Consider the following 26556-nt stretch of genomic DNA (forward strand, 5'->3'; position numbering starts at 1 on the left):
TAGCTTTGCCGGGTATATCAGTCTGGGTTGGCAGTTATTGGCTCTCAGGGCTCGTATGGTGCTTTCCCAGGCTTTTCTTGCATTCATTGTTTGTGTGGAGAGATCTGCAGTGATTCTAATTTTTTTCCCGTTGTAGTATAGCTCCTTCTTCATTTTTGCTGCATGCAGGATTGTTTCCTTATTATTCAGATCCATCATTTTTACTATTATGTGCCTAGAAGTGTTTCTCCTGGGATCTTGCTTGTTGGGTGTTCGATAAGCTTTTGTGATGTAGTTAAGATGGTCGTTTTTGAGGTGGGGAAAATTTTCATTGACTATCTTGTTAAATAGGTGTTGCATTCCCTTGCTCTGGAATTCCTCACCTTCGTCCACTCCGATTATGCGAAGGTTAAATTTTTTAGCATTATCTGCTTGCTCTTGAATTTCCCTTTGGTTTAATTTGAGTGATTTTTCCATATCTGTCACTTTTTGGTCCAGTTGGTGTATTTTGTTTTTTGTATCTGACACTCTACCTTCCATTTCATTCACTCTGTTGACCGTGGCTTCTATTGTGGTTTGCATGGTGGAAATGGATCCCTTTATGGATTCAATGTTGGTTCTCAGAGTACTGATCTCACCTCTCAATGAGGTGAGATCAGTATGCATTACCTCTAATTTGGCGTTTATCTCACTTCTTACTGAGGTTTGTGCAGCTTCTATTTTTGCATCCAACTTTTGTTTGATATCCTGTATATCTTTTGATAGTTCATCCTTGTACTCTTTCAATTTCTGATCCATTTCTCGCTTTATTTCTTGAGTCATTGCCTCCAGCAACCCTTGGATGTAGTTTTTGTCTTCCATTCCTGCTTTGCTCCCACTGGGGCTCTCCCCTGCGTGGCTGCTGGCTTTTGAGGTGAGCTTGCTGTCCTGGGTAGTGGTAAACTTGTGATTTTTCTCTGTGATTTTCGCATGGGGGTTCAGGAGACTGCTCTTCAATCTTGTTTTGGTGTGTCTGTCTTTGCTTGGTTGCTGATTCTGTATTGGTAGAGAGAGTCTGTGCCTGATCTGGATTCTGTTGGGAGCCTATTTCCAGCTGCTATTCTGACTTACTTAGGATTCTCAGCTCTCTGCTGTAGCAAGTCCCGCCTTTGGAAGGGTTGAGCAGCCTAGACTGCTTGTGTTTGCTCCTGCGGGTGCTCTTGGGAAGATCAGATGCTCTGGATGCACTCTCCCAAATACTGGAGTCTGCTATGGGCTCCTGATGTGTTTTTGTTTGTTTGTTTTGGGCTGGTTGTGGGCTTGAACTCTAGGTTTGGGTGCTGTCCCTCAGCTATTCAGCTCAAGGCTGGCACCCTACCATTTGAGCCACAGCCCCACTTCTGACCCTTTTTGCTTTGTTCAGGCGCCGGTCCCCGGGCCTGGTTCCGGCCCCAGCCTGGAGCGCGCTCGTTAGGCCTGTGCTAATGTGTATACCATCTAGGTTATGCAGCCTGGAGGACACAGTTCAAATTTCTTCTACTGTTGGTAGTCTTGACCCAGGGGCGCTGTTCCTGGCTTGGGCATTTAAGCTCCCTTCCAGGGGCGCTCTTGCTCTGGCCTGGCCAGCAGAGTGTGCTCCACCGGCTGGTGGAGCTCTCGAACAGTTCCCAGTTTTAGTGGGTCCTGTGGTCCGGGTGTTGGGGTAGGGAGTCTAGGTCAGGGTCTGGGGATTCCCTCCAGCTCTGGTCTCCCTTGATGGATTCACTGTCCCCTGTTGGGTACTCACCCTGTAGGTCGTCAGTTGTTGTTGCCGTCCGAGTTCAGTTGGGGTGGTTGCAGGCTGGGTTGGGTGGCCCCCGCCAGGTAGTTGCCATCGCGATTGGGCGGGTGGTCTGCCGACAGGTCCCTTTGTCGCGCTGCTGGTGCCGGGCGGCTTTGGCGGGATGGAGCCTCTCCGCTCCGGTGGAGAGTGAGGGGTGGGGGTGGGATCCTCGTGGAGACTCCCGGCTGGTAGGTTTCTCTGTTCCTGGCGATCCGCTGTTCTGCAATCCGGTACCTGGTGATCTGCAAGCAGCCCCCTGTGTCTCTGTGGCTCCGGCAGCACCCGCCGGGCCGGCTGGCCGGCGGCTTGGCGCACTGCCGCGCGGCCAGTAAAGGTTGTGGGAGGGGTCTTCGCTCTTCTCTGTTCTGAAATTCTTCTTTTCCTCTCTTTCTTTTTTTGTTATTTTCCGCCTCTGGTTTTTCTCTGAGTGTTCGTCTTTTTGTTGTTGTCGGTCTCTTGGGGAGATTAAGGGTTGGAACTCGAACTCTCTTTTTGGTTGGAGAGAGCTGTGGCGTTTCCCTACTGCCCCGTCGCCATCTTGGTCCCCCCTCCCAGAACCTCTTTTTGAGACCTATCTTGTCTGTGACTCAGACTCAAGACTGCTCAAGATGGGCTCGGAAGGTGGCTCAGTGGAGAGCACTTGCCTTGCACACATGAGGCCCTGGGTTCGATTCCTCAGCACCACATAAGCAAAAAGAAAAAAGCCGGAAGTGGCACTGTGGCTTAAGTGGTAGAGCGCTGAAGAGCTGAAGGACAGTGCCCAGGCCCAGAGTTCAGGCCCCAGGACTGGACCCCCCAAAAAAACAAAACAAAACAAAAAAAAAACTGCTCAAGATGTCCTTTTCCCAACCCTAATTTTTAGGTAACCTACTTGTCATAATCTGTATCTCTAGATGTTGAAGCCTAGTAATCAATGTGATAATATTAGGCTATTTGGAAGGTAAGTCATGAAGGAGGAGACCTCGTGCCCTTCCTTATAAAAGAACTGCCATGTAAGGACATAGACAGTGTGAACCAGAAAGACTTCCTACCATCTAGAACAATAAATAAATTCCAGCTGTTTATTAACCATCCTATTTTTGGTATCTATAATAATAGCAGGTCAGACTAAGACATTTCTGTATCATTCCCTGTTTGCTAAAGCCATGAAGGATCCAGAAAGACTAACCTAATTCTTTTTCTGCAGCTCCTTGCTAGTGATCTTTCTAGTTTCTAATTGGGTACAGAATTCTAATCTTCTCTTGGGGGGAAGTTCTTCAGTTCTTCAGTGTCTCAAACACAAGTGTAGCTTACTGGCAGTCAAGCACGTAGGGATTTGGTTTCTGTCTCATGTAGATTGCCCAGTGATAGCAGATTCTGTGTATGTATGTATTTAAGATACAGATCATTTAGATTGCCCAGTGATAGCAGATTCTGTGTATGTATGTATTTAAGATACAGATCATTTAGATTGCCCAGTGATAGCAGATTCTGTGTATGTATGTATTTAAGATACAGATAAATGCATACTAGGAGGATGGATTCAGCATACTTCATAAAATCCAATATTTAGCCTGTTTGAAAAATTTTATTATTGAACAACAGAGAATCAAGTAGAAAATGGTATTCATTCCCAAATACCTGATTATTAGTCTTTTCATAACAAAGATTTCATTGAAAAAAATACCTAAGTCTAAATGTCAAGCTAACCCATATCTGAAATATGTGATATTTCATCTTTAATATCCTTAATTTCAGCTTGAACTATGGTTAAATTAGATATTTTTTCATTTAAAAAAGCAATTTCTTTTTCTCGTTGTAATAAGTCAGTGCCCAATCTTCCAATGCGTAGTGTTAAATCATTTATCAAGGGTTCCAAACGAGAATAGTCCTTCTTTAGACTATGAATCTTTGGTTTTAGATCATTTGCAAAAGTCACTGTCTTTAGAACTTTGGCTCTGTCACTTTCTAAGCTTAAAAACCTATCTGTGTGTTTGTTGAAATCACTTGTGAGCTCAGTTAGTGTCTTTTTGATGGAGTGAATTTTTTGTGAATTTTCAGATGCTGTCTTTCTGAGTGCTGTGGTTCTGTCAATGCTACTTGAAAGAAGATCACCTATGTTTTTCACTGTATTTTTTTCTACTTTTTCTATTTTATCCTCTAGTTCATTCACAGAATCTGTTAAAGTTGTTACATCTGTTACTAAACCTGAAATACGTCTTAAATCTGTTTTTACAGTTGTGATTTTGACACCAACCTCTTTTGCCAGGGACCTTGTACTTTGGTCTACTTTTGTAATATCTTGAGAAAGAGTTGTCAGATTGTTATTCAGTATATCCTGTTTTTCGGTTATCCTGTTAGTCCAAGTTTTCACCACATTAATTTCCTCTTGTAGATGCTGTAGATCAGCAATTATTTGAAAAGATTTCAGTTGTTCCATGAGAGCTTCACATTTCTTATACTACAAGGAAAAAAACCACAATGATTAAATTCATTAAAAGCATAACACTTAAAATTTCAACTTAAATTTTATGTTATTTTAAATTATTACTACAACTTCACTGTTCTTTGGCAAAAGATGGTTCAAAAGTAAGAGCCTGCTAGGTGCCAGTGGCTCACACCTGTAATCCTAGCTACTCAGGACTGAGGTCTGAGGATCACCGTCTGAAACCAGCCCAGGAGGGAAAGTTCATGAGACTCTTACCTACAATTTACCATCAAAAAGCCATAAGTAGAGCTGTGGCTCAAGTGGAAGAGTGCTAGCCTTGAGCAAAAAAGCTCAGGGGCAATGCCCAGGCCCTCTGTTCATGCTCCAGGACTAAGAAAAGCAATGTAGCTCAGTGGTACAGTACTTGCCTAGCACGTGCAAGGCCCTGAGTTTGATCCCCAACATTACAAAAAGCAATTTAAAAAATTACAGAGCCTTTTGTACAATTTAAGCATATTACTAATGATAAGGAAAACGTGGGAAATTTTATAAGATGTTTTATGGAAATTATATTTTCTTATTATTTCTGTAATATGGATTCTTTGTAAAGAAACAAAATGCACTGCAACACAGATAGGTTTTCGCAGTTGCTAGAGAAGGGAAGAATGAGTCCCACCGGGTATTAGCGGCTCACACCTGTAAATCCAAGCTACTCAGGAGGCTGAGATCTGAGTACTATAGTTCAAAGCCAGCCTGGACAGAAAAGTCTGTGAGACTCTCATCAACCACCAAAAATCTGGAAGTGGAGCTGTGGCAAGTGGTAGAGTAATGGCCTTGAGCAATAAAGCTCAAGGACTGACTGCCCAGGCTCTGAGTTCAAGCCCCAGGACCAACACACACACATACACACAAAATCTCCAGATGAGCATGCACACACACACACACACACACACACACACACACACACACACACACACACACACACACACACACACACACACACACACACACAGTAAATCTCCAGATGAGCTTTGCTGTATTTTATTTTCCTTGAAAGAACACATGAATCCGGTGCTCTCTTTCTCCCCAACTTTCACATTTTGTTTTGTCGTAGGTTTTGCTCTGTTGCTACCCCTGGCCATAAACTCCTGAACTCAGTGATCCTCCTGCCTTAGCTTCATCTCCAAAGCTGCATTTTTATTTTATATTGTTTTAATTTTTTTTCTTTTGGTTGGTTGTGGGGCTTGAACTCAGGGCCTGGGCACTGTCCTGAATTTTTTGCTCAAGGCTAGCGCTCTACCACTTAGAGCCACAGGTGCCACTTCAGGTTTTCTGGTGGTTAATTAGAAGTGTCTCACAGACTTTCCTGCCTGGGCTGGCTTTGAACTGTGATCCTCAGATCTCAGCCTCCTGAGTAGCTAGGATTACAGGCTTAAGCCACAGCACCTGACCAGACTAGCATTTTTTTTTTGCCAGTCCTGGGGCTTGAACTCAGGGCCTGGGCACTATCCCTGAATATCTTTTGCTCAAGGCTAGCACTCTACCACTTGAGCCACAGTCCTGTTCTGGCTTTTTCCTGCGTATGTGGTACTGGGGAATGGAACCCAGATATAAAGTTGGCAAATATTTTCTCCCATTCCATGGGTTGTTTCTCTGCTATTTTTCACTTGGGGAAGTTGGATATTCTCCTGTACTTAGAATATTTGCAAAATGCACTATGCCAACAGTTAATAAAAATGAGGAAAAGGAAAATTAAAGTGCTGGTCAAAATGATGGGTAGGTCTCATAAACACAATGCAAGGGTGAAAATAAAACAGAAATGGGAAAAGTCAAATAAAGTAATTTAGCTTCAATCAGAAGATTAACAAGCCCTGTGACATAAGTATAAAGAAAAGTAAAGAAGTACAAAGTGCTAGAAATACATTGTTAATGCTTTGGAAGAAAAAGTTAAATAGGCTAAAAACATTTTCACACTGTAAGATGTGCACTTCGATCTAAAAACATGAAGACTTTTCTAAATAATTATGTATGTCTTTAGGTTGCTTCCCCTGCTCCTCCAATTCTGGAGATTGAATTCAGGACCTTGTACGTTTTAGGCAGGCACTCTTACCACTTAAATCACACCAACATCCAAGCTTTTTTGTTGGTTAGTTAAGAGTTTCATGAACTTTCCTGCCTTGGCTTGGATCCTAGATTTTCCAGATCTCAGCTTCCTGAGTAGCTAGGATTACAAGTGTGAGCCACTAGTACCCAGCTCAGAATATTAATATTATTATTGCCTGTCCTGGGCTTGAACTCAGGGCCTGGGAACTGTCTCTGAGCTTCATTTGCTCAAGGCTAGCACTCTGCCACTTGAGCCACAGCACCACTTCTGGCTTTTTCTGTTTATGTGGTACTGAGGAATCGAACCCAGGGCTTCATGCATTGCTAGGCAAGCACTCTACCACTAAGCCACATTCCTAGCCCCCAGAATATTATTTATTTTATTTTATTTTTTGGGTCCAGTCATGGGGCCTGAACTCCGGGCCTGGGCGCTGTCCCTCAGCTCTTCAGCTCAAGGCTAGCGCTCTACCACTTGAGCCATAGTGCCACTTCCAGCTTTTTTCTTTTTGCTTATGTGGTGCTGGGGAATTGAACCCAGGGCCTCAGGCATGCAAGGCAAGCGCTCTACCACTGAGCCACCTTCCCAGCCCCTCCCCCCCCAATGTTATTTTATGGCCTGTTTTAAAATAAGCACCCATACAGTTGCAAAGAATTACAATTTACTGTGGAAATGGGACAGTTCAAAAGTGTGTTCAAGGTAATAATTCCCTCTTTGCCCCAGCATTTATTTTTGTATTAAAAAATAGGTGTTAGGATTTTTCTTAGTAGTTTTTGCAAAAATGCTATGCTGAGTATGATGCTAAAGGAAAGCCACAAACAGGAAGGAAATCAAGTAGTTGCAAAACCATGTTTTATTTTTAAATAGAAAGTTTTGTAATACAGTGTATCTGTTAAAACAGTCTCCCAAGGGTAAAAGGAATAGGTAGATGGCTTATGTTCATCTATTTCATTAGTAGGTTCTCATTTACTAATGCATCTATGCATCTACTTTGGTAAGAGTTTATATAGCTTAATCTTATTACTCAAGATATTTCAGAAGCTGGGGCCGGTAGCTCACGCCTGTAATCCTAGCTACTCAGGAGGCTGAGATCTGAGGATCTTGGTTCAAAGCCAATCAGGGCAGGAAAATCCATGAAACTCTTATCTCCAATAAACCACCAGAAAAATGGAAGTGGTGCTGTAGCTCAAGTGGTAGAGCACTAGCCTTGAGTTGAAGAGTTCAGGGACAGGACTCAGGCCCAGAGTTCAAGCCCCATGACTGACCAAAAAAAAAAAATTTTTTTTTTCAGAAAGGGCTTAGCTTATTCTTAGAAGAATCAGATCATTAAGAAGATGCTGGTTTGTTTTACCTAGTACCTTTATAAAGGTAACTTAACACAGATTTTTTTAAAACAGACACTGAACACAGTGCACTAGCAGTCCAGAAAATGTTAAAAATCCTTCCATATGTTTTTTTGGGTCCGGTCGTGGGGCCTGAACTCTGGGCCTGGGCGCTGTCCCTCAGCTCTTCAGCTCAAGGCTAGCACTCTACCACTTGAGCCACACCGCCACTTCCGGCTTTTTTCTTTCTTTTTGCTTATGTGGTGCTGAGGAATCGAACCCAGGGCCTCAGGCATGCAAGGCAAGTGCTCTACCACTGAGCCATCTTCCCAGCCCCTGTTTTTTTTTTTCTTTTTCAGTGCTAAAGGTTTAAACTAGGGTCTTGCATATGCTAGACAGGCATTCTACTGCTGAGCTAGATCTTATCCCTATATATTGTTGAACTGAATTATTTAAAAAATGATTTGCCTAGGATGGATAGAAGAGTTGGAGAATCTAGGAGCAGCTAAAAAAAAAAAAATCCAACAGTATATTTACAAAATACCTATCATGCATGAAAGGTACTAAACTTAAGTGTTGTCCCGTACTTTTAAATATTGTCTGGCTATCTAAGAAGCACAGCAACATGGTTCAGGGAAAAGTCTAGGACCAATCTGCTTTCCAAAATTTTGCTAAAGGATCTTAACATTTACTAAATGATCTAGAAATTTTATTGCATCAGTGCCATTTAAAATAAAGCCAAATGGAATGTAAGAAATTTGATGAAATTCTTTTATTTAAAAATTAAGCCCTCGGGCTGGGAAGGTAGCTCAGTGGTAGAGTGCTTGCCTTGCATGCATGAGGCCCTGGGTTCGATTCCTCAGCACCATAAGCAGAAAAAAGCTGGAAGTGGTGCTGTGGCTCAAGTGGTAGAGCGTTAGCCTTTAGCTGAAGAGCTGAGGGATAGCGCCCAGGCCCAGAGTTCAGGCCCCATGACCGACCAAAAAAAAAAAAAAATTAAGCCCTCAAGTACAGTGGCCATGAACATATAGTGAGATTAGAAGATTACAGGCCAGGGCTTGTTCTCCACTACTGCTCTCTCAGTTTCCTTCAATCTTTTTTTTTTTTTTCTGCTGGTCCTGAGGTTGAACTCAGGGTCTAGGCGCTATCTCTGAGCTTTTTTTGCTCAAGGAAAGAGTTCTTCCACTTGGGCCACAGCACCACTTTCAGCTTTTTGACTAGTTTTTTTTTTTTTTTTTTTGGTCCGGTCGTGGTGCCTGAACTCTGGGCCTGGGTGTTGTCCTTTAGCTCTTCAGCTTAAGGCTAGCACTCTACCACTTGAGCCACAGCGCCACTTCCGGGTTTTTTCTTTTTGCTTATGTGGTGCTGAGGAATCGAACCCAGGGCCTCAGGCATGCAAGGCAAGCGCTCTACCACTGAGCCACCTTCCCAGCCTGCTTTTTGACTAGTTTATTGGAAGTAAGAGCCTCATGGAGTTTCCTCCTGCCTGGGCTGACTTCAAACTGTAATCCTCAGATCGCAGTCTCCTGAGTAGCTAGGACTTCAGGCCAATCTTGTATATGTTGTGTCTATAAGGGGAATTTGAACCTAGGGAGTCAACACATTCTAGGCAAGCACTCAGCATTTTTTGAGATGGGTTCACGCTATGTAGTCCAGCCAAGCTGCTCTCAAATGTGCAACTCTCCTGGGTAGGCAGACGCTTTAGTATTTGAATCATACCCGGCCATCTCCTCACCCACCTTTTTTTTGTTGTTATTGTTCCAGATTCAAGACCTCATGCTCTTGCTCAAAACTGGCACTTTACTTGAGCCATGTCTCCAGACTAGCATTTTGCTACTAACTAGAGATACTTTTTTTTTTTTTGCTGGTTATGGGGCTTGAACTCTGGGCTTGGGCACTGTCCCTCAGCTCTTCAGCTCAAGGCGAGTGCTCTACCACTTGAGCTACATCGCCATTTCTGGTTTTCTGGTGGTTTATTGGAGATAGGAGTCTCATGGTCTTTCCTGCCCAGGCTGGCTTTGAATGGTGATCCTCAGATCTCAGCCTCCTGAGTAGCTAGGATTACAGGGATGAGCCACCAGCGCCGGCCACTTTGTTTGTTTGTTTTTGGTTGGTTGTGGGGCTGGAACTCTGGGCCTAGGTACTGTCCCTAAGCTCTTCAGCTCCAAGCAAGCACTCTACCACTTGAGCCACAGCACCACCTCCGGTTTTCTGGTGGTTTATTGATGATAAGAGTCTCACACTTTCCTGCCCGGGCTGGCTTTAAACTGCAATCCTCAGATCTCAGCCTCCTGAGTAGCTAGAATTACAGGTGTGAGCCACTGGCACCCAGTTAGATACTCTTGGGGACTTTTTTTGCTTAAGTTGACTTGAAACCTAGATCCTCCAGGTCTCAATCTCCTGAGTAGCTAGGATCACAGGTGTGGCACCTTGGTTTTTTTTTTTTTTTTGGTCGGTCATGGGGCTTTAACTCTGGGCTTGGGCGCTGTCCCTGTGCTCTTCAGCTCAAGGTGAGTGCTCCACTGCTTGAGCCACAGCGCCACTTCTGGTTTTCTAGTGGTTAAATGGAGATAAGAGTCTCACAGACTTTTCTGCCTGGGCTGGCTTTGAACTGTGATCCTCAGATCTCAGCCTCCTGAGTAGCTAGGATTACAGGCGCGAGCCACCAGCGCCCTGCCCTGGTTTCTTTTAAGAGACAGTCTCCTTGACATTTAGCCTAAATGGCCTTGCTCTGAGATCCTTCTCTCCCTATCTTTTCTTTTTTTGGTTGGTCGTGGGGCCTGAACTCTAGGCCTGATGCTGTCCCTCATCCCTTCAGCTCAAGGCAAGTGCTCTACCACTTGACCCACAGCACCACTTACAGCTTTTTCTGTTTATGTGGTGCTGAGGAATGGAACCCAGGGCTTCAAGCATGCAAGGCAAGCACTCTACCACTGAGCCACTTTACCAGCCCTATTCCTATCTTTTGAGTAGCTGTGTCACTATGATTGACCCTCTAGTTTTTCAAATAGAAAAATCTTCATAAAGGAACACTCAGAAACACAAATTTCAATAGTTTCCTTATGAAATATTTGCAGAAGTACTTGCATCATTATAGACCATGATGCCCATTTGGTTTCCATTTATTTTTAGTTACTATTACTATGGTATATAAAAGTTTACAATGAAGTGTATCAAACCTGGAAATCCACAAAAAAGTACAAAATTAGAGATAAATTTGTTTGACAGGATGGAGGCTGAAAAAACAATATTCCAGCTAATTAATTTATAATCTATTTCATTGTGATTTAAACAAAAGCAAACAAATACAGTTTGTTCATATACACAGATAAGAACTCATTTAGAAGTCAAACTATTTAATATTAGGATTCAAGAAATTAATGCTATGATACTAATAGAAACATACTTCTCAGTTTTTGTTTTGTTTCATTTTTTTTAAACAACTGATGGCTTCTACCAAGGCTACTTCCTAAATCTAATCCAGAACCCTAAGAATTTGTACAGTAAAACTACTAGAGAGACTGGGGAATGTGGCTTAGTGATAGAGTGCTTGCCTAGCATGCACTAGCTCTGGGTTCAATTCCTCAGTACCACATAAATAGAGAAAGACAGAAGTGCTGCTGTGGCTTAAGTGGTAGAATGCTAGCCTTGGGCAAAAAGAAGCTCAGAGACATTGCCAGGGTCCCTAAGTCAAGCTCCAGGATCGGCAAAACAAAAAAACATGGCTGGGAATGTAGCTTAGTGGTACAGTGTTTCCCTAGCATGCATGAAGTCCTGGGTTCTATTCCTCAGTAATACATAAATAGAAAAAGCCAGAGGTAGTGCTATGGCTCAAGTGGTAGAGTGCTAGTCTTGAGCAAAAGAAGCTCAGGGACAGTGCTCTGGCCCTGAGTACAAGCCCCAAGACTGGCAAAACAAAAACAAAAACAAGACAAACCACTAAAAATCAACAACAAACTACTTGACCATAACTATCTTTTGTAACTTATTGCTTTCAAGTACTTTGTGTTTAATTCCTCTGAAATTACATTATAAAACTAGGATGGTTACTGTCAAAAAGAATCAAGTAAAAACAACTTGGAGGGGGAGTAGTAGTACTGGGGATTAAAACCAAGGCATCATGCTTGCTAGACAAGTACTCTATTCCCTATTACCCAGAATGACACTTTTTTTTTCTTTTGGTGGTGCCATTACCAGAGCTTGACTCCACACACTGCACTCTTCCTCAGCTTTTTTGGTCACTGCTGGTGCACTACCACCATGGCCTCCTAGGATTTTTTTTGGCTGTTTAGCTGGAGACTTGTTTAGCTTGAGGACTTTTCTGACTGGGCTAGTTTCCAAATTTGATCTTCAAAGTTTCAGCCTCCTGATTAACTAGGATTACAGGTTATCTGGCTATGACATACTGTTAATCATAATCATCAATGTCAAAAAATCAATCACTAATTGATTTATTTTTTTTTTTTGGGTCCGGTCGTGGGGCCTGAACTCTGGACCTGGGCGCTGTCCCTCAGCTCTTCAGCTCAAGGCTAGTGCTCTACCACTTGAGCCACAGGGCCACTTCCGGCTTTTTTCTTTTTGCTTATGTGGTGCTGAGGAATGGAACCCAGGGCCTCAGGCATGCAAGGCAAGCGCTCTACCACTAAGCCACCTTCCCAGCCCCAATCACTAATTGATTATGCCAGAAGTATACACTTCAAAGCATGTATAATTCACAGACAAGACCATATTTAATGAAGTATGTATTTACTCATATTTAAAATTCTCACAACTAGCTGTAACACAGAACCTTAACCATAAGTAAAATGTATCCCAGAATTCACAGTTTTCAGAAACTGCAAATATTAATTCACAGAAAGCCCTCAGTCTCTTTGGGCACTTGATTTTTTTGTTTCAGACCAAATTTTTTTTTTTTTTTTTTATTGTTGGTCATGGGCCTTCAACTCTGGGGCTGGGCACTGTCCCTGAGCTCTTCAGCTCAAGGCTAATGCTCTACCACTTGAGCCACAGCACCACTTCCGATATTCTGGTGGTTAACTGGAGATAAAGAGTCTCATGAACTTCCTTGCCAGGGCTGGCTTTGAACTGTGCTCCTCAGATCTCAGCCTCCTGAGTAGCTAGGATTACAGGTGTGAGCCACCGGCACCTGGCTTAGAACAAATTTCTATGAATTGGATTGCCTGAATCCTTAGGTTGCAGTGAGTTAACACAGGAAAGTGAAGAGCAAGCTGAGGCGGGAATGTTATTGACCATCCTGACAGCAAGATCAAATGACAGACAGACAAGTATAAGAAACATACACAGGAGCTGGGTGCTGGTGGCTCAAGTCTGTAATCTTAGCACCTTAGAGGCTGAGATCTGAGGGTCATGGTCCCAAGCCAGCCAGCCAGAAAAGCCCCCATGCGACACTTATCTCCAATTAAACACTCAAAAACTGCAAGTAGAGCTGTGGCTCTAAGTGGCAGAGTGCTAGCCTTGGGCAAAAGAACTAAGGGACATTACTAGGTCCTGAGTTCAAGCTCCATGACTGATTAAAAAAATAAAGAGGAGCTGGGAAGGTGGCTCAGTGGTAGAGTGCGCTTGCCTCACATGCATGAGGGCCTGGGTTCGATTCCTCAGCACCACATAAGCAGAAAAGGATGGAAGTGGCACTGTGGCTCAAACAGTAGAGCGCTTGCCTTGAGCTGAAGAGCTGAGGGACAGCGCCCAGGCCCAGAGTTCAGGTCCCCTGACTGACCAAAAAAAAAAAAAAAAAGAGAAAAAAAGGAAGAAACAGATAGGCCTGAAAAAGAGCAAACTAGTGTGATTTAGCAAAAAGGTAGACATTCTTATTTAGGTCCAATATAATAGTTACATTACATTTAAAAATATTCAGCATATTGCCTTAAAAGTAGAGATATGTACGTTTTAGAACTATTTCTATTCAAAATAGTTAAAGTAAGTTTTAGACATTAAAAGCTAAATTCAAAAACTTTTTATTATGGTGCCACAGTACTGGGGACTGAACTCAGGGCCTCAAGTTTTCCCCTGGCATTTTTCACTTAAGCCTGGCATTCTACCACTTGAGCCACATCTCCACTTCTAAAAAGAAGTTAAGTTTTGGTTATGTGGCTAATCCATTTGTATGGACATCTCACTTATCTTTCAACAATGTGAGGCACATCAAAATAAGTAAAAAATTAAGAAGTAATTGGTTTACAAATAGTAATATGGTTCATCAGAAGATGGAGTGAAACTTAAAAATCATCACCTATTCCTTCATTTTTTATGTTATGTTCTTTTAAAGTTCCCTTGTCTCCTATGCTTGAATATGTTATAAAATCATGAACTTTTCCTTTTAGAACAGCTAGTTCATTTTGCATCTTTAATAGGCTATTATCATACTGAATTCCTTCAAGAATTTTCTGCATCTCCATTATCTCAGAAACTGCTTTTAGCATATCATCTTCCATATTGAACATCTGCAGAGTCAGGTCTTCCATCTTCTTTTCTGTTCCTATCAGATCCTGAGAGACTCGGAGAACAGAGCGAATAGCATTTTCAATTGTTGGCAAATGTGTCTTGCATTCTTCTACTTTGGGTTTGTAACTGGAGAGTTTATTCGACAGATCTTCCTGTCCAGCCAGTAGGGAAAACTGTTCCCCTTGTAACTTCTCAACTGCTTTTCTGTCAGAGCTGAGCTGCTCCTCAACTCGCATAAGATCTTCTTCTTCTTGCCTTTTCACTGTTCTAATATTTCGTAATGTGCTATCTTCCAAATCTTTTAGCCGTTCAGTGAGCAATTTTATTTCTTGCTCAGCTGAGTTAATTTGGACAGTAACTTGAGAATGTACATGTTTTGCTTCTGATTTGAAATTGTCTGTATTGTCACTCATTTCTGCTAAGCTTCTCTTACAGAAATCTGTAATACTGTAGAATTCCTCATTAAGGTTTTGTATCTTTGGAGTGAGCATCTCTTCACTATTTCGAATATCATGCATGACTCTTTGGAGGCCAGATACATCTTGTTTGAACTGGGTCATCAAAGACATGGATGATGTAGCTTCCTGCAGGGTTTTTTCAGTAGACTCAAGCTGCATTTACAACACAAAACAATTTCCAACTCTACTTAATAACTTTTCTATTAAATAAGCAGGACTATCACACATGCCAACTTCAAATTCTGAAGACATCTAAAATATCCAAGCGTATCAGACAGAATTACACTGGGTTGTCATCAGATCGTAATCCTCCCCAGCTCAACTTCCCAAGTACCTTGATTATAGTAAAAAAAAACATAGTTCTTGGCTCCAAATTAGTGAAGATATATAGATGTTCCAGGTAATAGGGGGAACAATGTGCAACAGCAGTGTCTCATAAAGTAAGACCACTCTGAAATGCTTAAGACAATTTTACAAGTCCCATATGATCCTGGTATGTCTAGCATATACCAGGTATATAATATACCTAAGTAAATACCTGAAGGAATTGAAGTAAGTATACAATATAGAAATAATTGCACACCTATATTTACACAGTGGCCTAAGTGCCTATCAACAGATACAGTCTATATACACAATGGAGGTTTGTTTGTTTTTTGATGGGTGTGGGGCTTTTATTCTGGTCCCGGGCACTGTCCTTGAGCTCATGGCTAGCACTCTATCACTTTGAGCCACAGGTTTTTCTGGTGATTAATTGGAGATAAGAATCTTACAAGCTGGGCACTGGTGGCTCATACCTGTGATACTAGCTACTCAGGAGGCTGAGATCTGAGGATCGAGGTTCAAAGCCAGTCAGGGCAGGAAAGTCCATGAGACTCTTATCTCCAATTATCCACCACAAAAACTGAAGTGTTGCTGTGGCTCAAGTGGTAGAGCACTAGCCTTGAGCTGAAGAGCTCAGGGACATTGCCAAGGCCCAGAGTTCAAGCCCATGACCAAAAAAAAAAAAAAAAAAAAAAGAATCTTACAGACTTTCCTGCCCTGGCTAGTTTTGAACTGTGAGCCTCAGATCTCAGCCTTCTGAGTAGTGGGAATACAGGTGTGCTCCACCAGCATCCGTCTTTATAATGGATTTTTATTCAGCCATAGAGAACAACAAAATTGAGCTGGATGTCAGCTCATAACTATAATCCTACTCAGGAGGCTGAGATCTGAGGATTCGTGGCTAGCCAGGCCAGGAAAGTGCATGAAACTATGATCGTCAAATAACCAGCAAAAGGTCAGAAGTGGAGCTATGACTCAAGGAGCAAGATGACAGCCTTGAGGAAAAAAGCTCAGGGACAGCACTCAGGCCTTGAGTTCCAGCCCTATGACCAGCACTAAAACACACCAACCAACACCCCCCCCCCCCAAAAAAAAAATACCCAAACAAAACCCAAACAAACAAGGACAAAAATTATGTCATTTTCAGGAAAATGGATAGAACTAGTGAACCTCATGTTAAGTGAAATAAGCCAGACTTAGACAAATACTACATTTTTTCCCTCATATATGGAATTTAGATAAAAAATAAAGACACATGATAGTAGACAGGTTAATTTGGGATAAGAAAGGAGGTCAGCTGGAGGTAGGGAGGGAGGATAAGGAAAGGTAATGGATATTGCTTAATGTTTAATTTCCATCCACAGATTTTATCTTGTGGGAGACCCTCCATTTTCTATCCATTTCTACAACAGCTTTACTCATTGTTATGATTTGGACCTGAAGTGTGACACCAAAGGTTCATGTGTAAACACGTTGATTGCTAGCTTAAGGACATTTAGGAAGTGATTGAATATTGAGATCTCTGACATAATCAATGGGTTAATTCTTTGATAAATTCATAATATTATGGTATTGGAAAATGGGCCTAATTGGAGGAAGTTTCTTTTCATTTTTTCTTTTCTTTTGCCAATCCTGAGGCTTGAAGTCTGGGCCTGGGCACTGCATCTGAGCTCCTTTTGTTCAAGGTTAGCTCTCTAGCACAGAACCACTTCCAGCTTTTTCCTGTGATTTAGTTGGAGATAAGAGTCTCATAGACTTTCCTTCCCTAGCTGGCTTTAAACCTAGATTCTCAGATCTCAGCATCCTGAGTAGCTAGGATTACAGGTGTGAGCCACCTAAGCCCAGCTGGGAGGAAGTTTGTCTTTCTTTCTTTCTTTCTTTCTCTTTCTTTTCTTTTTGTCAGTCATGGGGCCTGAACTCTGGGCCTGGATGCTGTCCCTTAGTTCTTCAGCTCAAGGCTAGCGCTCTACCACTTGACCTACAGTGCCATGTCTGGCTTATGTGGCGCTGAAGAATCGAACCCAGGGCCTCATGCATGCATGGCAAGTACTCTTCACTCTTCCACTGAGTCACCTACTCAGCTCCCCTGGAGGAAGTTTCTTTACAGGATACTCAAAAGATATGTCCTATTATTAGTTAGAGAAGTCCTGTAAAGATAAACCTGTCTTTAGTCCCTTCCTCTCCTTCTGCTTTCTGGCCACCAAGAGGTAAGCAGCCTTTATGACAAGCTCATACTGCCAAGATATTCTGTTTTGCCTCAGGCCCAAAGCAATGATCCAGTACATCTTGGAATAAAACCTCTGAAATTGTCAGTCAAAATAAATACTTTGTCCTTTTAAACTGTTTCTCTCAGGTATTAGTCACAATGATGAAAAACTATCACATCCAATGGGTGCCAACCACAAGTCCTTATTTTATTACATGAATAAAGGATTAATGACAAATAATGAACAAAAAGGGTATGTTTCCCAATAATCACTTGGTCCCTGGTAGTCAGACCAATGCCCATAAGAAGTTCTAAGTCGGAAAAGAGTTAGATAAATATTAAAATAGAAAATCTCCCCAAATAGACTAAGCAACAAATTACCTTTTCTGAAATTAAACTGATTTTACTTTGAAGTCCTTGGAACTCATTGCTTTCTATTTTCAGTAACTGGTATTGATTTTCCACCTTTGCAAACTTTTCTGACTGTTGGAATACAAACCTGGAAAAGAAAAAGAAAAGATGATTACAGCTCAATTTATATCCATTTAAAATTTATGTATTTATTGTGTGTGTGCCAGTATTGGGGCTTAAACTCAGGGCCTGGGTGCTGTCTTGAGCTTTTTGCTTAAGCTAGATCTCTACCACCACTTGAGCCACAGCTCTACTTCTGGCTTTCTGGTGATTAATTAGAAGATGAAGAGTCTCATGGACTATCTGCCTAAGCTAGTTTTTTTTTTTTTTTTTTGCCAGTCGTGGGGCCTGAACTCTGGGCCTTTGCACTGTCCCTCAGCTCTTCAGCTCAAGGCTAGCACTCTACCACTTGAGCTACAGCGCCACTTCCGGCTTATTCTGCTTATGTGGTGCTGAGGAATGGAACCCAGGGTCTTATACATGCAAGGCAAGCATTCTACCACTGAGCCTCCTTCCCAGCCCCCTAAGCTAGCTTTGAACTGTGATTATTAAATCTCAGCCTTGGGAGTGACTACGATCACAAAACTGCCACCCGTGCCATTTTTTTTTTAATTTATTTTTATTATTCTATTTGCTTTTTTTAAATCTGGAAAATGTTTAACTAGGATAACTAATCCTTAAATTACTGTGAATACTTGACACAAACAGCAACCAAAGTATATATACTTCAATTTTTTCATATATATTTTTATTGTAAAAATACTGTACAGAGGGCTGGGAAGGTGGCTCAGTAGTAGAGCGCTTGCCTTGCATGCTTGAGGCCTTGGGTTCGATTCCTCAGCACCACATAAGCAAAAAAGAAAAAACCCCAGAAGTGGCGCTATTACTCAAGTGGTAGAGCGCTAGCCTTGAGCTGAAGAGCTGAGGGACAGTCCCAGGCCGAGTTCAGGCCCCACGACCGGACCCCCCCGCAAAAAAAAAAATACTGTGCAGAGTGGTTACAGTTACAGGAGTAGGGTAATGAGTAAATTTCCTATCAAGCATTGTTACCTCCTCCTTTGTTTTCCCCCATCCATCCCTTCCATTCCCATATACTTCTACTTTTATGGTAAAAGATTTTGCAAGAATAGGGTCAGCTATTTTAGTATCAATTATAGGCAGTGCTGAACATCAAACCCAGGGCCTAACACATACTAGGCAAATGCTCTTTCACTAAGCTATACTTCTAGCCTTAATCTTAATTCAATGTTAAAAAAAAATCATTTCACATAGCTCAGATGAAATTTTTCTAGTGAATATAATGTGTTTTTGTCTTTCTATAATAAAGTAAAAGCCCAGAGTTCAAGCCCCATGACCAATTAAAAAAAAAGAAAAAAAATCCCTAATAGAAAATATATGAGATGATTCTTTTCTTTTCTTTGGTCCAGTTGTGGGGGCTGAACTCTGGGCCTGGGCACTGTCCCTTAGCTCTTCAGCTCAAGGTTAGTGCTCTACCACTTGAGCCACAGCGCCACTTCCGGCTTTTTTCTTTTTGCTTATGTGGTGCTGAGGAATCGAACCCAGGGCCTTAGAGCATGCAAGGCAAGTGCTCTACCACTGAGCCACCTTCCCAGCCCTCTTTTTCCTTCCTTTCTACCTTCCTCCTTCCTTTTCTCTCCCTTCTAATACTTACCTCCCTCTCTTCTTTTCTCTCTTTGGAACTGGACCTTAAAAATCACAGCCTTTCATTTGCTAGGAAGGTGTTCTACCCCTTGAGTTATGCCCCTAGCCCTTTTTTGCTTTAGTTATTTTTCAGTTAAGAGGCCAGTTTTTGTCTGGGGTCAGGCTACGGCTTATCACTGGTCCCTCACATAGCTATGATCACAAATGCATGCTTCCATGTCCAGCTTATTGAGATGGGATCTTCCTAGCTTTTTGCTAGGGCTGGTCTTGAACTGAGATCCTCCTGATATCCGCTCCCTAAAATCTGGGATTATAGGGATGAACTACCAAGTCTAGCAAGTTTTAGTCTCTCTTTTTTTGGTCAGTCATGGGGCTTGAACTCTGGGCTTGGGCACTGTCCCTGTGCTCTTCAGTTCAAGGCAAGCCCTCTACCGCTGAAGCCACAGTCACTTCCAGTTTTCTATTGGTTTATTGGAGATAAAGAGTCTTATGGGCTTTTCTGCCTGGGCTGGCTTTGAACCTCGATCCTCAGATCTCAGCCTCCTGAGTAGTTAGAATTACAGGCATGAGCCACTGATGCCTGGCTAAGTTTTAGTCTCTTTAAAAGTCTTGTTCCTATTGAAGCTTTTTTCATAGGACAGAAGCTAAATTACTGAACATCTTGTGATATAATTTATTTCAATGAATATAAATCCTTGGCTGTAATTAATAAACTTAGCAAATAAGAAAATGGAGGCAGTATAGATGAGGCAATGAAATTAAAACAGACCTGAGGGGCGGAGGAGGAACTGTGAAAAATCAGAGCATCATTTCTTCTTTCCTCATCCTCCCTTTCCTTCAAGGCTGTTACAAGTGTCCCAGAATAGGAAAAAAGTCTTTCAGATGTTGAATAGAGGCAGAAAATAAAAATGCAGCTTGCACAAATGATAGCTCTAGTTATATCTATAGTCCCAGTATTTGGGGAAAGTCAAAATTCCATCATTTTGAATAATAGATCCATTTAGCCATGTTTTGGGTAACATACCCATCCTAAACCTTAGTCTTTATGCTTAAAAACTCAGTAAGGTGATTAGGGATTTCTACATGACCAGATCAAGTCTTCTGACAAGAAATCAAAATAAAATCCCTCCAAAAAAGAACCAGTATTTGGGGTCTTCTTCACTTCCATGTTCTGTGGGAAAAGCAGATGTTTCCTGTCCCCTTTCCTATTTTATCCTGTTAAACTTGTTAAACTTTCATCTTGTGAGACACTGTTTTTGTTATTTTTCTTTTCTGTGAATCTCAAGTTCCTGTAAATTGTGTGGGAACCCCCCTAATCCTTTCTTTTCTTCTACTACTATTAAGCTCTAGAGAGAAACGTTATCTTTTGATCTATAAATTTCAGGTAATTTTCAACAGAAAACAAGTTGTTTCTTGTCGGTTGTGGGGCTTGAACTCTGGGGTGGGTGCTGTCCCTCAGCTCTTCAGCTCAAGGCTAGTGCTCTACCACTTGAGCCACAGCGCCACTTCTGGTTTTCTGGTGGTTTATTGGAGAAAGTCTCATGGCCTTTTCTCCCCTAACTGGCTTTAACTGTGATCCTCTGATCTCAGCCTCCTGAGTAGCTAGGATTACAGGTGTGAACCACAACTATCCGGCAGCAAGTTTTATTATTGGTCATGGGGCTTGAACTCTGGGCCTGGATGTTGTCCCTCAGCTCTTCAGCTAGTGCTCTACCATTTGAGCCACAGGGCTACTTTCAGCTTTTTCTGTTTATGTGGTGCTGAGGAATTGAACCCAGGGCCTCATGCATGCAGAAAAAGCACTCTGCCATTGAGCCACCTTCCCAAGCCCAAGTTTTATTTATTTATATTTATTGTGAGAATATCGTACAGAGGAGTTACAATTACATGGGCAAGATAACGAGTACATTTCTTATGAAGCAATTTTTTTTCTTTGGGTCTGGGTCGTGGGGTCTGAACTCTGGGCCTGGGTACTGTCTATCAGCTCTTCAGCTCAAGGCTAGCGCTCTACCACTTGAGCCACAGCGCCACTTCTGCTTTTTTTCTTTTTGCTTATGTGGTGCTGAGGAATCAAACCCAGGGCCTCAAGCATGCAAGGCAAGCGCTCTACCACTGAGCCATCTTCCCAGCCCTCAAGCTATTTTTTTTTATGGACCTAAAAATATAATGCATTTTAAGTTTTGAGTAGTTTGTTATTTTCTGTGTTGTGGATCCCATCAAGTAAAAGCAGTATCCAACTAGGAGAGGCTTATTTCAAACAGTACCCAAGCCCTGTACATAAATTCTTTTCAGGTCAAATTGAAAGATTCATCACACAGAACCACCACTAGTAAAATAATTCTTTTTCTTTTTGAAGAAAACCCTTAAGAATTCACATTTCACTTTATTGTAACAAGATTTTTCTTTTTTTTCAATCCTGGGGCTTGACAAGGCCTAGACACTGCTCCTGAGCTGCTTTTTGCTCAAGCACCGTTAGCACTTGACCCACAGTGCCATGCCTGGCTTTTTCTGTTTATATGGTACTGAGGAATCGAACCCAGGGCTTCATGCATGCTGGGCAAGCACTGTACCCCTAAGCCACATTCCCAGCCTTTTTATTTTAAAACAACAAACGTTTTAACTTACCAAAAAAAAAAATTAATAATACGGAGCTAGCCAGGCCTGGGTGGCTCATGCTTGTAATCCTAGCTACTGGGGAGGCTCAGTTAGAGCTGTTATACTAAAGAGAAATACCACATTAGGAGCAGACTACCAAACTTTGTCCTCACAGCATTCGTGGCCTGGACTCTTTCGGGGCGGCAAACGTTTGCAGCAGGGGCGGGCGGGGTGGGCAAGCGGGTCCCGGTCACCCGAGGCGTGGGACGTGGAGGTAACGGTCGACAACGCCGCGCAGGCGGGAGCCGAGGTGGGCAAGTCGCGGGTGGGCAGCCGGCGGGAAGTCCCGCCCGCAGGGGCTCCGGCAGGGGCGGCGACGCGAGGCCCCCGGGGCACTTACCAGGCCAGGCCCAGGCAGGTCCCCAGCGACAGCAGGCTCAGCCCCGTCCGGGGGTCCGCCCAGCCCCCGCCTCCGCCGCCCCGGGCCGCGGGGCTCTTCCCGCCCTCGCTCCGCTTCGCGGGCTCCGACGAGGCTGCCTTGGGCCCGGGCTTCCGGCGGCTCTTCACTTCGTTCATGTCTGGAGGCCCCGAGGCCCACAGGCTCGAGGATGGCGGGACGTGGCGGCGGGCGCCTCCCCGGGTAGCCTCGCCCCGTTGCGGAGCCGGCGCCGCCCAGAACCCAGCCCCCTCATTTTCCGGGCCGTCCCAGCCTCCGCTGCCCAGTTCCTCCGGCAGAGGAAGGCGACGACCCCACCTTCCTCGTTGCTTCGCGTAACTGACGCAGACGCGCGGACCTCCGAGTTCCCGGTTGTGCGCAGGCCCCGCGAAAGCGGAGCGTCCCTGGGTCTTAACCCCACCCCCACCCCGCCAGGTCCCTTAGCCAACCCCCCGGCCGCGGTTTCTAGCCACGCTCCCCAGCTGCCTTGGGAAGGTTGGGTGCTTCCCATTGGCTCGGGAGAATATGGCTCGCCCCTTGTGGAATTAGCCACGCCCCTACTCCCCGCCTTGGGTCGTGGCCACGCCCCTACCCCGCCTTTGGGAAGGCCGGGCACTTCCCATTGGCTCGGGCGAACCCCGATTGAGGGTGCGCGGGGCGGCGGCCGCGGCCTCCCCTAGGAACTCCGGCCGTGTGTATTGCACTCGCGCAGGCGGGCGGGCGCGCGCTGTCTGGGTTGGGCGGGCCGAGCGGGTGGGTCTGGCCTCCCGGCGGTCTTGTGTCTGTGGGGAAGGTGGTAGCTGGTGGGTGCGAACGCTTGAATCTGCACGTAGACGAAGGGACCGGAGGGTGAAGATTCCCCGCCGTCCGCGTTCTGCCAGGGATTTGAAGCGGCGGCGGCGGCGGTCCGGGTGGCCTTGGGCTCCCGCCGGGCTGCAGCTCCCGCTGGACGGAAGGCGCGGCGTCCGTGGAGCCCTCAGGGGCGGGGTTCCCCCCCCCCCCCCGCCCCGAGGGCGGCGGCGGGCTGGCTGGGCCTGGGGAGGGGACGCCCCCGCGAGCCTGGCCTCGGAGGTCCCGCGGGGTCTTCCTGCGCGCGCGGCTGCGGAGGCCCGGGGGAGGCACCCGGGAGACCCCGGCCTGCCCGCGTCCCCGGCGCCCCGCGCTCCCCGTCGGAAGCCCTCGGCGTCCTGGAGCCTCCTGGTGTCTCCCCGCGGGGCTGCTCTCTTCCCAGGGAGACCTCAGTTCCAAGGTTTGGGTGAGTTCACCTCTGGGCTTTGTTTTCCCTCCCAGAGCCACATTCTCTTTCCTTTTGGGGGGGGGGGGTGCGGTGGGGTGGGTGGGGCTGATTTCAGGGACTCCAGGACCCAGGGTGAGGGGGGTATTTTCCAACGGTCCTCTGGCTGTACCAGGAAGAACTAACGAGGAAGTAGTACCTTGATTCTGTATTTTCTTTTGTGTTTTTTTTAACATCTCCAGGGTTAAGAGTTTTGGCTTTTTCATTTGCATGAGGTTACAGAAGATGGGACACAGAACGTATTTTTCGTATGTCAACCCGTGTGAAGTTTGAAAAACACGTTGAAAAATGTCTTCTTTAGGTTTTATAGGACCAGGGGAAACGGGAACTTAATTTCCGATCGCCCCCGAAGAGCGTCTGTTTGTGTATATGTGGGACCTAACCTATTTTTTTGGACAGATTCAATATCAAAACTGTCAAGAAGCGTATTTTAAGACACCCCCTTCCCCAAATATGATCGTTTTAATTTTGAACGCAGATTAAAAAAATAGTTTAATAATAGTCCTGGGCACCTTGACAAGCATACCCTACTTTCCTATTTTTTTCAAGTGCTGTATTTGATAACTTTTGAAAAATACGGTCATTTTTTTCGAAGCTTGGTGATTTTTGCTGCTTTTCTACGTTCTCTGAGTTACTTATGTTCATTTTCGGTTTTGCACTTAGGCCATTCACTTTCTATTTCTATGCCTTTTCTTCTTTACAGCTTCCTGTATAGAAGAGCTTTAAATATGTTTTTTGCCAGTCCTGGGGCTTGAACTCAGTGCCTGAGCCCTGTTCTTGAACTTTTAAGCTCAAGGCTAATGCTCTGCCACTTGAGTCACAGCTCCACTTCTATCTTTTTGGTAGTTAATTAGAAATAAGTCCTTCCTGGACTGACTTCAAACCACCCCTCCTCAGATCTCAGCCTCCTGAGTAGCTAGGATTATAGGCATGAGCCACTGGTGCCCGGCTCTGAACTGGGCTTTATACAAATATATTTGAAATAAAGGTGGTAGAAACTTAAAAGTATTTTACTTAAAAAAAAAAGTAGCCAGGATTGTGGTTCTATGCCAGGAAAGTCCATGAGACTCATCTCCAGTTAACTACCCGCTGTGGTTCAAAGTGGTAGAGCACCAGACTTGAGCCAAAAAGCTCAGGGATAGTGTCCATTCCCAGAGTTCAAGCTCCAGGACAAAAAAAAAAAGCAAAACTATTTTATGGTAGGGCTGGGAAGATGGCTCATTGGTAGAGCGCTTGCCTTGCATGCGTGAGGCCCTGGGTTGGATTCCTCAACACCACATAAGCAGAAAAGGAAAAATGCCGGAAGTGGCGCTGTGGCTCAAGTGGTAGAGTGCTAGCCTTGAGCTAAAGAGCTGAGGGACAGCGCCCAGGCCCAGAGTTCAGGCCCCATGACCAGACCCCCCCCTCCCCCCCAAAAAAAAGTATTTTATGGTAGACTGTAGAAAATGTTATTCTTCCTTTGTCACCGCTTAATCCAAAAATGACATCAGATGGTATTTCCTGTTGCTTTGTGAGAAATATGTTTACTGATAAAGACTTGGAGCTTACACCCAATTCCTAGAACTACTACTTACTACCTTTTTAAGGCTCTACTTCTTTGGGCCACAGCTCCACTTTTAGTTTTCTGGTGGTTAACTGGAGATGAGATGAGTCTCATGGACTTTCCTACCTGGGCTGGCTTTGAACTGTGATCTTCAGATCTCAGCCTCTTTTTTTTGTCGGTCGTGGGGCCTGAATTCTGGGGCCCTGTCCCTCACCTCTTCAGTTCAAGGCTAGTGATCTACCACTTGATCCAGATCGCCACTTCTGGCTTTTTCTGCTTATGTGGTGCTGAGGAATCGAACCCAGGGCCTCATGCATGCAAGGCAAGCACTCTATCCACTGAGCCACCTGCCCAGCCCCATGATCTCAGCCTCTTGAGTAGTTGGATTACAGAGGTGAGCCACTAGAACCAGCTATTATTGTTTTGTGTGCTGGTACAGAGGCTTGAATTCAGGACCTAGATGCTGTCCTTGAGCTTTTTTCAATGAAGGCTGGTGCTCTACCACTTGAACCACAGTGCCACTTCTGGCTTCTTGCTAGGGCTAGCTTTGAACCATGATCCTCAGTTCTCAACCTTATGTGTAGCCAGGATTTTTTTTTTTTGTCGGTCGTGGGGCTTGAATTCTGGGCCTGGGCGCTGTCCCTCAGCTCTTTAGCTCAAGGCAAAGCACTCTACCACTTGAGCTACAGCGCCACTTCCGGTTTTCTGGTGGTTTATTGGAGATAGGAGTCTCACAGTCTCTCCTGCCCGGGCTGGCTTTGAACCGCGATCCTCAGATCTCAGCCTCCTGAGTAACTAGGATTACAGGCGTGAGCCACCAGTGCCCGGCTTGTGTAGCCAGGATTATAGGTGTGAGCCACCAGTGACCAGCTTTATTTTACTTTAAATGGGGAAAAACAAAGATTAAGATGTCATTAAAGAAAGGGGGAGCTAGGCAAAGGGGAAGCGTACTGCTTTCCTGCTGTTGAGCTAGTATAGGATTCAGGACAGGCTTTTATGGGGGTAGTTGGGCTTTGCTGATTGGCTGTCTCCCTTTTTGTGGGCCATACTGATTGGTTGTCTATTTTCTGGACCATAGTTTAAATTTTGCACTCAGCAACATCTATTTTTTTTGTCAGTTGTAAGGCCTGAACTCTAGGCCTGGGCGCTGTCCCTCAGCTCTTCAGCTCAAGGCTAGTGTTCCACCACTTGAGCCACTTCTGGTTTTTCTGTTTATATGGTGCTGAGGAATTGAACCCAGGCCTCATGCCTCGAGGCAAGTGTTCTACCACTGAGCCACCTTCCCAGCCCTGCACTCAGTAACATCTTGAGAGCTCATTTTTCACATCCATAATCCTTCTGGCCTATCTCCTGCCTTTGACTCATTGCTGTGTTTGGTTTGGCTCTTTTCACACATTTAGCTCACTCCTTGCTGGTATTTCTCTATCTGCTGTGTCTCCTTTTTTTTTTTTTTTTTGTACCAGTCCTGGAGCTTAAACTCAGTGTGTGGGCACTGTTTCTGGGCTTTTTTCCTCAAGGCTAGCACTCTATCACTTGAGCCACAGCTCCATTTTTG

General features: G+C 44.3%; 3 protein-coding genes across 5 annotated transcripts in view; 1 reads left to right on the forward strand and 2 right to left on the reverse strand.

Annotated features, from left to right (window-relative positions):
- Positions 1–3315: 3315 nt before the first annotated feature.
- On the reverse strand, positions 3316–22530 carry LOC122119241 (IKBKB interacting protein). 3 transcript variants are annotated; one of them, XM_042693267.1, is made up of 4 exons: positions 22129–22530; positions 17442–17559; positions 13861–14683; positions 4136–4220 (listed from the first exon to the last, which is right to left on the reverse strand). In XM_042693267.1, exons 1-4 carry the CDS (start codon positions 22302–22304, stop codon positions 4216–4218), a joined length of 1122 nt encoding a protein of 373 aa, XP_042549201.1. In that variant the 5' UTR covers positions 22305–22530; the 3' UTR covers positions 4136–4215. The 3 variants fall into 3 exon arrangements, with proteins under 3 accessions (XP_042549202.1, XP_042549201.1, XP_042549200.1); XM_042693268.1 differs by lacking the exon at positions 13861–14683 and having other exon boundaries at positions 3316–4220; positions 22129–22522; XM_042693266.1 differs by lacking the exon at positions 4136–4220 and having other exon boundaries at positions 13570–14683.
- A 222-nt stretch (positions 22531–22752) lies between these two features.
- On the reverse strand, positions 22753–23670 carry LOC122119097 (proline-rich protein 2-like). Its single transcript, XM_042693038.1, has one exon. It carries the CDS (start codon positions 23668–23670, stop codon positions 22753–22755), a length of 918 nt encoding a protein of 305 aa, XP_042548972.1.
- The window catches only part of Apaf1 (apoptotic peptidase activating factor 1), an 86710-nt gene continuing 83383 nt past the window's right edge, over positions 23230–26556 (forward strand). Inside the window, exon 1 of the mRNA XM_042693265.1 lies at positions 23230–23419. The gene's annotated coding sequence lies outside the window, so the exon portion shown is untranslated. The remainder of the gene's footprint in view (positions 23420–26556) is intronic.

This window comes from Dipodomys spectabilis, unplaced genomic scaffold (assembly GCF_019054845.1).
Source record: "Dipodomys spectabilis isolate Male_0828 unplaced genomic scaffold, ASM1905484v1 ptg000163l, whole genome shotgun sequence".
NCBI lineage: Eukaryota > Metazoa > Chordata > Mammalia > Rodentia > Heteromyidae > Dipodomys > Dipodomys spectabilis.

Excerpts from the sequence above, each read along its gene's own strand:
- LOC122119241 (XM_042693266.1), bottom strand. The coding sequence starts at position 22,304 with ATGAACGAAGTGAAGAGCCGCCGGAAGCCCGGGCCCAAGGCAGCCTCG. Across the intron at positions 17,560-22,128 it reads ACCTGCCTGGGCCTGGCCTG|GTTTGTATTCCAACAGTCAG; the intron begins GTAAGTGCCCCG and ends TTTCTTTTCCAG. Across the intron at positions 14,684-17,441 it reads TCAGTTTAATTTCAGAAAAG|CTTGAGTCTACTGAAAAAAC; the intron begins GTAATTTGTTGC and ends TTGTAAATGCAG.
- LOC122119097 (XM_042693038.1), bottom strand. The coding sequence starts at position 23,670 with ATGCAAATGAAAAAGCCAAAACTCTTAACCCTGGAGATGTTAAAAAAA.